The 15033-nt window shown below is 48.4% G+C and overlaps 1 protein-coding gene across 2 annotated transcripts; it reads right to left on the bottom strand.

Annotated features, from left to right (window-relative positions):
- Window positions 1-2183: 2183 nt before the first annotated feature.
- Window positions 2184-13796, bottom strand: SLC16A4 (solute carrier family 16 member 4). 2 transcript variants are annotated; one of them, XM_068419339.1, is made up of 9 exons: window positions 13611-13796; window positions 12954-13060; window positions 11692-11824; window positions 11181-11324; window positions 10911-11072; window positions 9829-10377; window positions 7634-7845; window positions 7015-7108; window positions 2184-2517 (listed from the first exon to the last, which is right to left on the bottom strand). In XM_068419339.1, the coding sequence occupies exons 1-9, from the start codon at window positions 13624-13626 to the stop codon at window positions 2363-2365; spliced, it is 1572 nt and encodes a 523-aa protein (XP_068275440.1). In that variant the 5' UTR covers window positions 13627-13796; the 3' UTR covers window positions 2184-2362. The 2 variants fall into 2 exon arrangements, with proteins under 2 accessions (XP_068275440.1, XP_068275441.1); XM_068419340.1 differs by lacking the exon at window positions 12954-13060.
- Window positions 13797-15033: the final 1237 nt, after the last annotated feature.

The raw sequence follows: 15033 nt of genomic DNA, 5'->3' as shown, positions 1-15033 counted from the left end.
CGAGGCTAGACTTGACCCCTGCGGAATTATTTCTGGGGCAAATAAAAGCTGGTGGTGCCCATCTGTGGGGTAAGATGCTGTGGGAAATGGGAGCTCCTGAGCTGTTTGCTCCTTTGCAGAAGAAAAGAGAGGGTACAAGCATGTGGGAGACCCATTTTCCTTAATAAGAGTAAGGAATTGGTGGCATGTGTTACTCTGGAGAGGACAGGGAAGGACTCTCCTCCTTAAAAACCTGGAGCTTTTAAAGGGAGCCCATTTGTTGGAGCAGATGGGATGGGAGGTGTGGACACTGCATCCCACTGCAAGTTGTTTCTTGGTGGCAAAAGGGGTGAAAATTGTGTTGAAAGGAGGATGGTGTTGAGCAGAGGGGCTTTATTTATGGGGAGAGGAAGAGATTAGGGCATGGGGATAGTTGCTATAAATGGTGTAGAGTGAGAGCAGTGAGGTGAGGATGTGGTGTGTTGGCTCTTCGTCCCCACATTACTTTGGTCGCTGGGTCTCACACTGTTAATAGCAAAAAGCACTGCTGAGCTCAAATAAGTGTTAGAAATGCAGAATAAGAGGGTTTTTTTGAAGCTTTTGGATTGGAAAACCTAAAGCCAAGTGTTCCTAATAGTTCCTATTACAGCAGCAAACCAGTGCTGCAGGTGGTCGTTAATTTGTTCAGTAGGAAAGTGATGAATGATGATGTTTCAAGAGGTGAAAACTCGAATTTGTGAATGAAAGCTTCAGCCCTGCTCAGGTGGTCTCGGCTGAAGGCTTAGTGCAGGACTGGCTTGAGCCAAATTACACGGTCCCTGCTCACCCCTCTTGAGCTCCCAGTGCCTTAAACGCTTCTTAAATAGTCGTCTTATCCTTAAACCCCACTTGCTTGGAAAATAACCCACTAGAGATCCTCTCATGGATACAGATAGTGACTGGTACAACTGATTCACGTGCTGCGGTTGATGCAGTGGTGAAGGTGTAAAAGGACCATTTCAGAAGCATTTGCTGCCTGCCGATTCCTGCGGGAGTTCGGAGGAGCTGTGAATCAGCATATGAAAAATAAACCCCTTTGTAGCACTGATATTCCCCATCTACTGCAAATTCAAGGCTAATTTTTTCCTCATTTAAGCACGTGGCGTGGAGTTGTGTAACTGCTGAATTTGGCACGTTATCTGTGAGGGAACTTTTCTTGCCTGTGGCGATGTTTTAGCTCCTTAATACCGCTGTAATGGTCCGTAGCTTTTTATTAAATATAGACCGTTTAATTTCGTGCTTGAAATAACCTATTTGACAGTTTAAAGGAGTGTTTCTATAGGGGAAACAACTCTCTTGATGGTTTAATATTAAAAAAAAAAAGGAGGGAAAAATAAGGATAATGCCAGTGGCTGGGATGGTTGTGTGTAAAGCCTTTATGATGTCCCAGATCCACGTAATAATTTCAAATATCTGGTGATAATGCAAAAAATTGCAACCTCGCTACCGGAAAGAAAGTCAAAGCATCTGTGTTACATCTTGCCCATCCAAATTAAATCTATAGGGTGCTGGTTGAATACAGGCTCAGCATTGCTGCCTGGCTTGGAAGCTGCCTTCGCATGTCCACTGACTCCCATGATGATGGGGAGGGTGGGGAGAAGGGGGGAGAGGAGTGTGAGGGATGGGCACGATCTTTAAGTTTGCTGTATTGTGGTACTGGCTTTAATTAAAATGGGTTTTGCTTCCAGGTCCTCTGCGCTGCGACAAATAACACCGTGCCCAGGAGGATGAGCGACCGCAGCGCAGCGTCCTTCTCGATGAAAGGGGGTTTTGTGGAGCGGCTGTTCCCCGTATCCTCGTGGAAGTTTAATCCTTATCTCTCTGTACTGTCTTTGTCTTTACATCCCTCCCCGGAGCTGATTATTCGTATCTGAACAGAACAAGCTAAAATCTCCTGCTGGGCTTTGGCACTTTTGAGGTCCTTGGCTGCCTCATCCCAAGAGGTGAGTCAGCTTTGCTCTCTCGCGGCGGTTGGGGAAGCTGGAGGGGCGGCTCTGAGCTCGGACACGGAGCTGTGGGACTGAACGCAGCGGGGTTACATCTGAGAGACACAAAGACACAGCTCAGGAGCAAAGTCAAAGTGAAGCCCGCATCCAGCCGGGCCGTGGGCCTTATTTTTTCCCATCAAATAATTCTTTACACTACTTATTTCTCATATGGCTTTAATCACACATGCAGGAGAAATATCTAGATATACAAACTGTGAATCTGTCATCTAAAAATGCCTCTTTGCAATTTTGCTGCTCTTTATATTTCCCGGAACAGAAGGTCTTTGCTGGCGATCGCTTTCCAATCGTGGATGCAATCAAAGACCGTCCTTTAAAATTTCCACCGCGGAATCGCTTCAGCCAAGCCTGGGGCCGTTGTTCAGGTTGGCTTTTTTTAGCTTCCATTTTTGGGCCGAAGGCTCAAAGAAGAAAGAAAGAGGTGAGACGAGAGCACAGGCTCCGGCAAAGAGGAAAGAGCAGGCGTAGGTCTGCGTGTAGTCGTACAGCCACCCTGCAGGAGAAAAGATTGTTATTAAAGCTGTTGGATTTTTCTCACCAAAAAAAAAATAAATCATTTTGGGAGGTGGGCGGGAGGCAAAGGATGTGTGTTCTCATTGAAGAATTCCTCAGATATTTTCTTTAAATTATCTTAACTCTTCCTGTGCCTGCTGCTGGGCAGCATTTACATGGACAGTTAGGACCGACCATTGGTAGAACAGGCAAACTTGCAGGTCGTTCTTCCCAGAGCTCACTTCTCCTCATCCTTGGAGTGCACATGGGTTTTAATTTGATTGAATTTAATCCCTGACTTTTTTTTTTTTCTCTGTTTAAATAACTGGGCCAAAAGTAGCTGCTGCAGCAGATGGAAGATCCCATCGGATTAAAGAGATGACTCGCATGTGTTTGCAACATCTGGGCTGCAAACTCCAGATTCTCCAGCCCTGCCTTCTTGTGAGCAGACCCACTTCAATGCAACCTGTCTAATATGAGAGATCCCAGGCCAGGAGCTTGAAGTGAACTTGCTTAAAAGTAGCTTTGCGAGCACTTAAAAGGAAAACTTAAATTCCACAGAGACTCAGGAATCTGCGAGGGGGCAGGTCGCCTTTTAAAATGACCTCAGAGTGTTTTGTTTAGTTATGGCATATCATCTCGTGTCTAGGGAACCGTTTTAAAGGTGGGTAATTCCTCTGTTTGAATCTAAAATATATAAAGCAATGGGAGTTGCTGCTGCACGTAATAAAAACCTTAATATACTCCCAAATCTGGCCTGGGAGGGTTGGACGTCCGAGGTGGGTTAGCAGCTGAGCCAGATCTGCTGCTGGCGTAAAACGCAATTCCTCCGGTGACATCCCTGAACTCGTGTGATTTACACAAATGGGAGATCTGGCCTAAATTTGGGATTCTTAAAACCAGCTCTGGTTAGGAAGGGAAATAATCAAGTCCCCAGAGACCCCGGTCTCGGTTGCGCAGGAGCGTTGCTGCCGCTGGTATCTGTGAGTCCGCGGCTCTGAGTAGGGACGGGGACGGTGCCGGTGAAATCTGGGGGTCTGTGACAAAGCAGAGGGGCCAACGTTTGCCGTGCTGTGGATTTACGTGGCCACAGGAGGGTTTTATAAAGCAGGGGAAAGGCTGCGGGCTGCTTTCGCTCTACCCTGGTTTCAGTTTCTGTTGGCTCGTGCCTTTCTCAGGGGGAGTTTCAGCTCTGTTTTTTTTCTCAGGGATATCGTGTGAGCCGTGGCAGACGGAGCTGGCTGTCAGAAAGGAGGATCCCGTGGCGCTGGGCTTGGTGACGTGGGTGGCTCTCCTGTGACCCTCGTGTTTTTGCAGAGTGGTTTATTCTCCGAGGTGGGATCTGGTTTTGCTGTGTGAAAGTCTGTGGGATTTGGACAGGAGAAGGGCTGCTGACGTCGTTGTTTGTAAGTTGTACAGGACAGAGTGCTCCAGTTGTGGATTTCTTTATTTCAATTTTTTTTTTAAATATCCTTCAGGATATTTTTTTAATTTTCTTGTTTTTTCTATAAGCTCTACTTGGCACTGAAAGACCAGCATTGCCTCCTCGCCAGCAGCACAGCGATCACCTTCCACTGCGTGACGCCCCAGCCTTTTAAATCACCTACAGTGTCTGTGCCCCCGCTCCCCATCCAAAAAAAAATCATTCCTGCTGCAGAAAGCCAAATTAAAAGCTCATGGTGTGCAAACTCCAGCAAAGCAGCAGTTTTGTAAGCAATGCCAGTAAATCCCTGGCACCTAAATGGTCCAAACTAAACATCCATGGCACATACTCACGCTGCAGGCTGTGAGCAGGCTGTTGAATTTGTGCAGAAATGTGGTTTATTCCTTACATCCTAAGTAGCAACACCCAGTGTGAAGTGCAGGTAAAATTCAGATGAAAGCATCTAAATGCACGTGCCAGCACAGCTTTCAAACGACTCCATCCGCTCCCCCCTGTCCACCCAAACGTGCTGGGGCTGGAATTTTTGTGTGCCAGTTGCTGGAATCTGTTTCGTAATGTTGGGTTACGTGGTTTGTTTTCTTTCTTTTGCAGCTTGAATTACTGATTTGTGCTGTTTATGGAAATAAAATGTGCTCTTCTCTCCTTGGCTCGCTCGCAACTTGCCAAAATAATGTTTGTTCTGGTTTGATTTTGTGTTGTTTTTTTTTTTTCAGCATGGCAGGAGCATTCAGCAGTGCTGGAGCTAGGAAGGAACCCTCAAACTTTTCACCCTGGGCTTTCGGTCGGGCCGGCTGCCTCCGGATTTAGGGGCTTTTAGTTAACCAGATTTGCAGGTAAGTCACCTTTTCATTGCATTGTGATTAGGCTTTGGTCTAGTAGGCAAAATAAGCATTTTTAACCTTTGTGGTTCTTGTTGTGCCTTGGGTTTCGCTGCATTAAAAATACTTGAGTTTTACAAAATTGTGATTCTAAAGTCAAGGTTTTAGGGAGGTCAGCAGCAGTCAGAGGCACTAAACCCCAGGGTCTCACATAGCATTTAAATCCTGGTCTGCAAGGAGCAGATGCTTTTAGACACTTAATCAGCAGCTGCTGGTTATATTCAGTTTTCATGCTTGATAGAGCTGTATTGGAAGAGAAAATTGCAGAATTTATCTTGGATCACAAACCTCGATCCTGAACTCTGAGTTGTTTCCCTCCTCGCTCTGCCTACGGTGAGATGGATCAGCGAGTGTTCTGCTTCTTGGCTTTCTTTGGCCTTTATTTATCCCACCAGTATTAAGAAGAGTGATTTCTGGGGAAGGCTTTTTGCAGGGAACCCGCTTGCTTTGCAAAATCCAGACGTGTTCCCGCGGTGAGTAGGTAGCACTTTCAGAAGAGCAAAAGGCTTCCCATTAGCAAAAATATATTGGGAGCGGATGAAAGCGTAACCGCTATCTTAGCACGTATGATGCATGGATAAGAGAGAGCCAAATTATTCAGCTTTTTTTCATCCTGTATGTTACTGTGTCGGAGAATTTACTGCGATGGTTGTGCAGGGATTGCTTTCTGGTGGGCATACGTCTTGTATCAGCAGAAGGGATCTTATCTGATAGAGGTGATGTGTCACCGTGACAGTGTAAAGCACGCTGTCAGTGCAACGCTTTAGCTGCTCGAAATTGCATCTGTATGCAGAGTTTTGCCGACCTAGAAATATTGATTAGGGAAATCAATTTTTTTTTCACAGCAGCGTTGCTAAAACTTTGCACGGAGCTGGCGTTTACCAAATCCTTGGCAGCTTCGAGCAAAGTGCCTCTGCGGGCATGGGGCAGCTGGGAGCTAAGGGGCAGCTGGTAGCCAAGGGACGGCAGCAATAAATGAAGAACAAGTTGCCAGGTTTGATTCAGGACACGTTTGCTCAGTGAGGGACGGGACACCCTTCACGCTGATATTTGACCTTGCAGCTTTTTCTAGTTTGTTTCCATCGCAGGGACCTCGGAAGAGCTCAGATCCAGTCAACAACTACCTGAAGGGAGGTTGTAGTGAAGTGGGAGTCGGCCTCTTCTCCCGGGCAACCAGCGCTAGGACAAGAGGACACAGCCTCAAGCTTCGCCAGGGGAGGTTCAGGTTGGACATTAGGAAGCATTTCTTCTCAGCAAGGGTCATTAGCCATTGGAATGGGCTGCCCAGGGAGGTGGTGGAGTCACCATCTCTGGAGGCGTTCAAGAAAAGACTGGACATGGCACTTAGGGCCATGGTCTAGTTGACACGGTGGTGTCAGGGCAATGGTTGGACTCGATGATCCCAGAGGGCTCTTCCAGCCTGGTTGATTCTGTGATTCTGAGGTACGGCGAAAGCGTCATCAGGGAAAGGAAAAGCTTTGTCCTGGCCACGATGTTTGGAGCAGAACAAGTCCCTTGCACATAAGCAAAGACTGGAGACGCTTCTAAGCGCTTGAAATCTGCCAGATACTCAAAACTGCCTTGGTTTTCTGGCAGAGGGAGAAGGGGAAAGGCTTTTCATCCTCCTTATCTCTGGGCCCAGGAGCTCTCGTGGCTGAGCTGCGTAATCTTCTTCAAAACAAGAGATTACCAAGCCTTCTCCTTATGTTTCAGTGCCTCTGCTTGGTGGGACTGCTGCTGAGCCTGTCCTTGCTTTACCCTCCTCTCCTTGTCTCCCCTCCAGTCCCCCAGTTCCCAGTTCAGTGTTAGAATGCCCTGTTGGGGGTGAGATCCATGGTAACGTGGTTGTTACTCTCCCGCTGTGGTCAGGGTTAAAACGCATGCGTGGGGTTTAGCCTCTTTTTTTTTTTTTCCAGGCAGCTTTTTTCCAAACTGCTCGTTGGGTTTTACAAATTCACGAGTGAAATATTGCCTGTGTATAAAGAGAAATTTCTGAAATATGGGTGGGGTTTTTCCCCACTTGGACAGAAAACCCATCCTTGGATGCATACGGGTAGGAGAGTGAACCAGCAGCATGTTTTATCACTGGATAATTATATATAGTATATATATTATATATAATAATATATATTATACCCACCATATATATATATATGGTGCTATATACAGCAGTTACCTGCTAGAGGAGGTCCGCCAATGGCTGCTATCCCAGCGAAGAAGGCAGCAAACCCCAAGTAGCTGTGGAGTTTTTGCACACCCACTAGATCTACCTGTTCATAAAGCAAAATGGATAATTATCAATTGAGTTCATGTGAATGCAAAGAGATTGGGGTTTTTTGGGGTTTTTTTTTTGTTGTTTTTTCCCTGGGGAGTTTCCTCTCCTGCCGTAAGTGATCTGTGCGTGTTCTAGATAATTCTGGGGTCAGGAGCAGATACACACAACCCTCTGTGTGAGCCTTAGTGAGATAGGAAATAAATGGATTAATCTTAATTCCTGTGAGCTGGAGCAGCTTCCTTCAGAAAGGAGGGTGTGGAAAGCAATTAGCAGAGCCAGGTCACTAAAAATGAGTGATAAACTCCTAGTGCTTCTGGTGCATCTGGGCTGTGGATACCAGTAAGTTGGAGAGGAGATTTGGAGCTCTCCAGTGGCTCAGACTGGGAAGGCTGGAGGGCAGAGCCCTCTCGTGCAGGTCTGCACCAGCCCAGGCTACTTCAGCTTTACCAAAGGGATAATTCTGGAATCCTGTTGGAAATGCCACATACTATTTTTTTTTTTAATGAAATTTCCTACTCACCAGCACAGGGAGGACCAGAGCCATGAACCCACCGCAGAAAACAGCAAAGGCCACCGCGTAGGTCATGAGTAACGGGAAGGTGGTGGCCAGAGGACAGAGGAGGTTAGTGATGCCGCCGAGGACGAGGTAAGCCACGTGGTAGTGATACTTCTTGGTCCAGTTCTGGTCGGCAACCCAGCCCGAGAGCAGCTGGCTGACCGTCTCTGTGATGCCTGGGGGGAAGAAGAGTTCACTGGAGCCTCAAAGATGACTTTTTTATTTTTTATTTTTTATTTTTTATTTTTTATTTTTCATTTTTTTAGTTTTCCTTTTGTTAGTTTTCTCTTGTTAGTTTTCTCTTGTTAGTTTTCTCTTGTTAGTTTTCTCTTGTTAGTTTTCTCTTGTTAGTTTTCTCTTGTTAGTTTTCTCTTGTTAGTTTTCTCTTGTTAGTTTTCTCTTGTTAGTTTTCTCTTGTTAGTTTTCTCTTGTTAGTTTTCTCTTGTTAGTTTTCTCTTGTTAGTTTTCTCTTGTTAGTTTTCTCTTTTTCTTTTTTATTTTTTTATTTTTCTTTTTTATTTTTTTATTTTTCATTTTTTCTTTTTGTTTTATATTTGTTTTTTATATTTGTTTTTCCATTTTCCATTTTTTATCCCCATTTTGCACTACACTGCTCTGAAACGCATCCCGATTCCACCTGCCGCTCGCTGTAAGAACGTGCCCACAAAGGGCTGAAATGCCAGGAAGTTACAGGAAAGCGTTTTTAGGCTGTTGTAAAATTCATGGGTTTGGTTTTATTTTTTTTTTTGTTACCTTGGTGCCTGCTATTGCCAAGTGCCTGTGGGTGCCCCAAAGTGCTCTGCAGAAATCCCATTAAGGGTTGTGCCCTCAGCAGAAATGCCCTTCAGTAGAAATAGAAAAGATGAACTTGCTGTTTGATCTCTTTTTCAAGAGAGAGAAAAAGCAGAATATTAAGAAGAAATATGCTTATGAGGTTTTAATTTTTATAAAGCAGCAAAGAAGGACAGAAGCCCAGCGTTTTTTTAAAGGCTCAGCAAACTTTTGATACTTGTTTTTTACATTTCTCGATGTTTTTATGACCTGAAGATCAGAGGAGCGCTCGCTGTCAGCTAATATCGTGCTGACCCGTGTCCCTCCTACTCTTAATTCAAAATGTCACATTAATTGCTGCATTCTCCTCTGAGCTGCCTTGACAGCGTACGTCCTTTCTAAATATCATACAGCAGTGTGGAAGTAAAATTTATTTTTGTACAATAAAATATTTTATGCTGACTGAGGTTGGAGCCGCTTTCTTAACTCGATGCTACTTTAACGTTAATCCCTGCTTATAATCAGGCATGGTTTTGGTTTTGGGGGGTTGTGGGCTGTTTTTTTTCCCCCCTTGGAGGTGAATGTGCCAAATCCAAATAGCTAGATCTAAGTTAATGTGCAGGTTTTTTTTAATTTATTAGTATTTTATGAAAAATAATAAATTTTTTTTATTAGTATTTTATGAAAAATATTGAACTAATGATAGGACAAGAGGACACAGCCTCAAGCTTGGCCAGGGGAGGTTCAGGTTGGACATTAGGAAGCATTTCTTCTCAGCAAGGGTCATTAGCCATTGGAAGGGGCTGCCCAGGGAGGTGGTGGAGTCACCATCTCTGGAGGGGTTTAAGAAAAGACTGGACATGGCACTTAGTGCCCTGGTCTAGTTGCCATGGTGGTGTCAGGGCAATGGTTGGACTTGATGATCCCAGAGGGCTCTTCCAACCTGGTTGATTCCGTGATTCTGTGATTCTGTGATCTCTCTCTGCACACACATTCCTGGGTCAAACTTGAGGTCTTTGAATGCTGAGCGACTCTGGATTCCTGTGGCTTGTGGATTTAAGCAAAGCAGGGGCTGTGGTGGGAAGGCTTTGGGAGGACAGATAGCACCTATGTCATTGGGAACGCGCGTTTGTTCGGTGTGGTGAGGATGGGGGATCATCTAGCTTAGCTTGAGAGAACCACCCACCATGTGAGAGCGACTTCGTACACATACAGAAGGCAATGCTATATATACAGAAGGGGGGTAAGGACTGTGAGCTAAAGCTCTTCCGAGAAGATTTTTTCTAGGACATATTTGGAACTACTTCTAGGCAAGATTTGTGTTGCTTTTCTTTCCTATTTTGGTATCATTGTAATTACAAATGAATTTAAAAGATTCTTTTGCCTACCGGCCACTGAAATGAGGTAAGAGGCATCCATGCTGCTGATGCCCAGCGTCCTGGCTCTTGCTACCAGGTGGAAGATGGGCACGAAGTAGGCCAAGTGGCTGAACAAAAAAGACCACGTGAAAATGCAGAAGATGGGATCCTTCAGTGGGGAGAAGTCGAGGAGAGGCTGCGAATTTTCTTTCTCGGTTGGTGGAAGGGATTTGTAGCTTCGCTTGGCCTCGGTGGCTATTTCTGGTGAGCAGCTGTCCATGGGGGGTTTCTCAAGCCTTTCCAAAGCCAACGTATTTACTGGAGCAGAGATGTCTCTGCCGTGCGACATCGTGAGTCCCTCCGTGGTGGGAAGGTCCTGTGCGCCAGGAAGCTGTATGTCCCTGCGAGTGGTTTCATCTAAGCATCTATCAAGGGTTTCTGAATCCTTCTTTACCATTGAAGACCCACGGTCTTGGTTTTGAGGAGAGGAGCGTTGAGGTGGCCGGGTGCTGACGGGGCGCAGCAGCATGCTGGAAGGCACAAGGTTTAACATGATGCCTCCAAAAATCAGGAGAGTACCTGAGGGAAGACAGAAGATGCTTTTTTCTTGGCATGGGAAAGGAGGAGCAGTAGGAAATGATCTTCCTAGAACAGGGTGTAGTTTGTATTGAACACGGAGGAAGGTCTGGCATAAGGAGGAGGCATCTGACAGGAGCTTTTGTTCCTGTTTTTCTAGCTGGAAGTCCCTTTTGCTGTGATGCACGCAACAAATCCAGAGCTGCCTCTGGGATTTGGGAGTTTGTTTCGTTTTCGCTCATTAGAAGCCCATTACATGTGATGGACCGCCAAGATGGCCTGAGAAAGTGTGGAAAAGTAGGGATTTTCAGTTTTGGTTTTGGTTTCTGAGGTCTCTGTTTTGGTTCTGACTTAACTTTAATGACTGATTAAGTGTTTAATCATTAACCAGATGTCCCCAAACTATCCTAGAAGAGGCAGAGTTGTTCCTCGGTGCATCCAATTTTAATTTTTAAAAAGATCCTCTTATCCTGCCCAGATGTCCTCAAATACCCTCTCAGTGCTGATGAATGTGGATAAACAGGAGATGTGCTCACCTTGCCAGCCGTAATAATCGATGAGAAGTTGAGTGAACGGCGCAATTAGAAACGTCAGCCCCATCCCGGAGCGGGCGATGGCGTTGGAGAAAGCCAACCGTGTCCTGCAGCGCTTGGCCGTCATCACCGCAGCCGCCTGGTACAGGCAGGCGAACCCCATCCCTGCGGGAAGGGGAGAAAGAAGTTGTTGATGCCCAAAAAGTGATGGCTTCATAGTGTGAGCTTTGGGGGTTCGAAGTCATGCCACCCCAAGCTTGTTGTCTAGCTCACCCAGGAGAAGTCCCATGGAGACGCAGAGGAAGGGGACGCTGGTGGCCTGCGTGCTCAGCAGGCAGCCCCCTCCCACCAAGCCGGCCCCGATGATGGAGGTCGGCCGCTCGCCCAGCCTCCTGCAGACCACGGCCACGAGCGGGGCTGGAAGGGAAAGGAGGGAGAAGTCACAGGCTGAAGATGCCAAATGATGCTTTGTCAGGCTTGTACTGGGGACATTGGATCTGGTGGCCTGGCAAGTGGCCCCTGTGCCACCCTGGGAGGGAGAGGGGTGCACGAGAAATTCGGGATGGGTTAATACTCAGGAGAGCGGCCAAGAGACCTCGCCTCGTACCCTGGGAGCGCGGGGGACGGGGCAGGAGTCAAAGCCCAAACTTTCAGATGCCCTGAGCCTGCTCCTGACACACACCGCGCTCGGCGGCCGTGAGTTATTCAGCAGCTGGTTTGTTTGGAGGCAACGATGTTGGTGTTACGGGTGAGGCTTTGCTCTGAACGTGGGATGCCAGCTCACCGCCTAAGAAGCGCAGGGAGGACATGATGGAGCCGATCCAGCTGACTCGCTCGGAGGAACCCCCCACCTCCTCTTGGAAAGCCACGAAGAAGATCCCAAAGGTCTTGAGCATCCCAATGACAAGTACGTTGACCTGGATTGGAAGCAGATGGAGGTGAGATGCCAAAGGGGTCAGGTGGGAGGGGAAAAGCTTTTCCTTCTGCTTTTCTTGTGTGGATAATTTGTTGTGTTTGGGGAGAAACAAACTGGGACACATTAACTGGTGTAGCATGTGTTGGGGACTCATCAGCAGGGTGGATTGGTGGTGGCTGCGCTGCGGTTTATTAACAGATTCTCAAAAAACCTTCTGTGCAAACCAGCTTTGCCAAAGAAAAGGAACAAAATAACACTAGAGCCTGACTCTTGTAGGTATTTTTTTCTCTGTAAGTTATTTTTTTAATACTAAAAAAATAATCTAAAGGGGTCTGAGCGCTCTGAAAGGTCCCTAGCAGTTGATGAGGTGTTGAGCAGAGCGGGGATGGACATCAGCCACTGCGGTTTCCCAGGCTTGCCCTGCCAGGGGGCCAAAGGACGGTTTGTGTCCTTAATTTTAACTCCCTCTCTTCTCATGGTTAATGATTGGCAGCGAGTTACTTTGGATGGTGTGGAAGCGGGGAAAGCTTTCCTGCGCTTCCCAGCTTTCCTGCTGGGGGATGGCGGCGTCTTCATCACTGATGGGAAGATGGTGTTAAAGCCCATAGCACGGAGAATTAGTGCCTTTAAGTGGTGGTGTGACGCCCGGTCCTCCCAGGAGAGCGTAACCGAGCGTGTGGGTGCTGCCTGCGCCCTGTGCTGCTCCTGCACTCGGTCCCTGGGGACCCACCTCTGCTCCAATCCTTCACTGCCCCAAGATGGGACTTTGCCCTTAGCGAAGGTCCAAGACACCCCTTTGGGATTTGACACCCCAGCGATGGTGTGTCTGAGTAGGGAAAAGTCATCTTAGCGTCGCAAGCTGCCTTCTGGCCCCGGGCTGCAGCTTGGGCACCTTAATTTCCATCCACTGAGATGTTTTCAAGTGGCATCTCATAGGGGAAGGTGTGTGTGTGTCTGCTCAGCCTGTGGTGAAACAGGTGATGGCACTCGGTGTAGCAAAGCACGGCTGAGTTTTGCCCTTAGCTCGGTGGGGTCAGCCTGGCCTGTCCTCTGCTCTGCGTGAGTGAGCCTCGGGACTTTCTAGCTGCCCCAGCTTCAGGAGGGTTTGGGTGAATTTGTTCTCTGCTTACCAGGAAGAAGTGAAACACCACTCCCCATGCCCACCCTCCGTCCGTGGCTTTGGCGCCTGGGCTCTTCCCGGCTGCCAGAGCCTCCAGCTCTTCCTCTTTCCTTTCCCCTGGAAATGAGAATTTCAGGACACGTTAACACCTCGCTCAATTGCTGTTTCAATTTACCTGCAAAAACTTCTCATGTGGAAGCATCAGCTGCCTTTGAACCCTTTTCTCCTCTGCTGTTAACGAGGTAGGCACCAGCGTTTCGCATTCAGCTTGCAAAAGGTTTTGAGGGTGGGTGAAGCTTTTACCAACCTTTTTGCCAACAGATGTTAAATTGCACTTTCTCACTGCCTGCAAATGGGTTAATATCATTTCTTTTTCCCACCAAATTACTGTAACCCTTTAAGCTTGAAGGGATTTTAAGTGACAAGCACCTTACCGCCGCTTTAGAGCGGATAGTTTGGTGGGTTTGTGCCAGAAGTCAGAGGGTCACCGTCTGTCTGTGTCCATCTCTGAGCTCTCGTGGGAAGCTCTCCCTTCCCCATCCTTCTCTGCTCATCCCCCTTCCCTCCCCTCGCCCATCCCGCACCTCTGGCAGCGGCAGGACCCTGCCTGAGTGAGCAGCTGGACCCTAGAGCAGTCGAGGCTGATGAACCTGAAGTTTTTCCTTACCGCCTTGCTGCTGCATGCTGGAAAATCCTCCCCCAAACAGTCGATTGCAAAGAGGAATCGTCTCTTCATTTGCTCCAGAGACTAAATCCCCCCTTCCTGACGTGGCACCCCAAAATCTGGCCCTTCATTTGCGGTGTCCATCCTTCCCGACGAGCCCCGCAGCGGGACATGGAGCCTGGCGAACGCTGGGGCTGGGTGGACAGAGCCCATCCTCCTCCTCCTCCTCCTCCCCGGAGGCAGAGCCCAGCTGCGGGGCCCCAAGGCCAGGAGTCCCTCCCCTTCCCCAGCCTGGAGCAGGAAACCCGGGGCTTTCGGAGCAGAAATCCTGTTGGGACGAAAGAGGAGGGGAAGGCTGCAAGGATTATAGCTCCAGGCAAAGCCCTGGGTCTTGCCAGACATAGACATGGGGGACTGAAGCCAACCCCGGGGCTGCTGGTGGCTGCAGGGGGGCAGAGCCCCATCCCTGCCTGTCCTGTCTCTGCTGCACGGCCCCCAGCCCAGGAAAATGCGTCACTTGAGAGGATACTCTGGAAATCGTTAGGTTTTTCCAGCTAAAATGCTCAGCAGCTGGAGCGGAGCAGCCGTGCCGCCACAGAGCTGGTAGTCGAGCGGGATTTGAGTTGGCTCCGTGCCTCTATTGTAAATATGTACAAACTCCCGGGTAAACAGAGCCCTCACGCTTCCTGCCCCCGGTTCGGTTGACCTGTCACCCCAATCGGCGTTCCTGAGGGCAGATAAAATTGTAGGCTCGTGATACCGATCTCTGCTCCCCTCCCTTGGCAGAGGAGGCAATGCTCTGTCTTGCTGTAGGAGCCCAGGACAGAGGTATATCGAGCCTACGGAGGAGCTTTCCCTATAGCAGGGCTTGTCATATGTGCATTAAGCTTTTATTTAAGTGGAGTGGGTTTTGCAGTGAGTAGGGTTTAAGGGCTTGAAGGACAGGGGGGCCGGGCGTGCTGGCAGCGGCAGCAGCATCTGGTGCAGCAGCTGTACTGGGAGCTGTCGGATGTCCGGGAGGAAACACTCCGGCTTGAGCTGCTCCCAGCAACGTGGGCCGCCAGGGAGAGGGGAGAGGGACCCCTCCACACCGCCGCAGAGGTTGGACACACCAACTCCTGCTGCCGGGGCCGGGTCGTCACGTAGAATTAACACTGACCTCGGCAGGCGCGCGGAGCCCAGCCGCACAGCGCAGGCTCGTCCCCACTGCGTGTTTCATACGCAGCAACAACTGTGAGACTGTGAGTGTTGCTGACAGAGCTGCTCCTAGTAGTAAAGTCAAAGCAGCGTGAATGTCGTTTTATCTCTGACCCAGCCCACTTTGTTAGCTCGCGCTCTGCTGCACAGAGCTTTACGTGCGGACAGCTGCGGGCCAGCTCTTTTTTCACCCCCCCTTACACATAGGAAGTAAAGAGTACAGCAGATT

This window comes from Nyctibius grandis, chromosome 27, assembly GCF_013368605.1.
Source record: "Nyctibius grandis isolate bNycGra1 chromosome 27, bNycGra1.pri, whole genome shotgun sequence".
NCBI lineage: Eukaryota > Metazoa > Chordata > Aves > Nyctibiiformes > Nyctibiidae > Nyctibius > Nyctibius grandis.
Note: the sequence above shows the minus strand (reverse complement) of the source record. Positions and strands in the feature narration are given on the sequence as shown.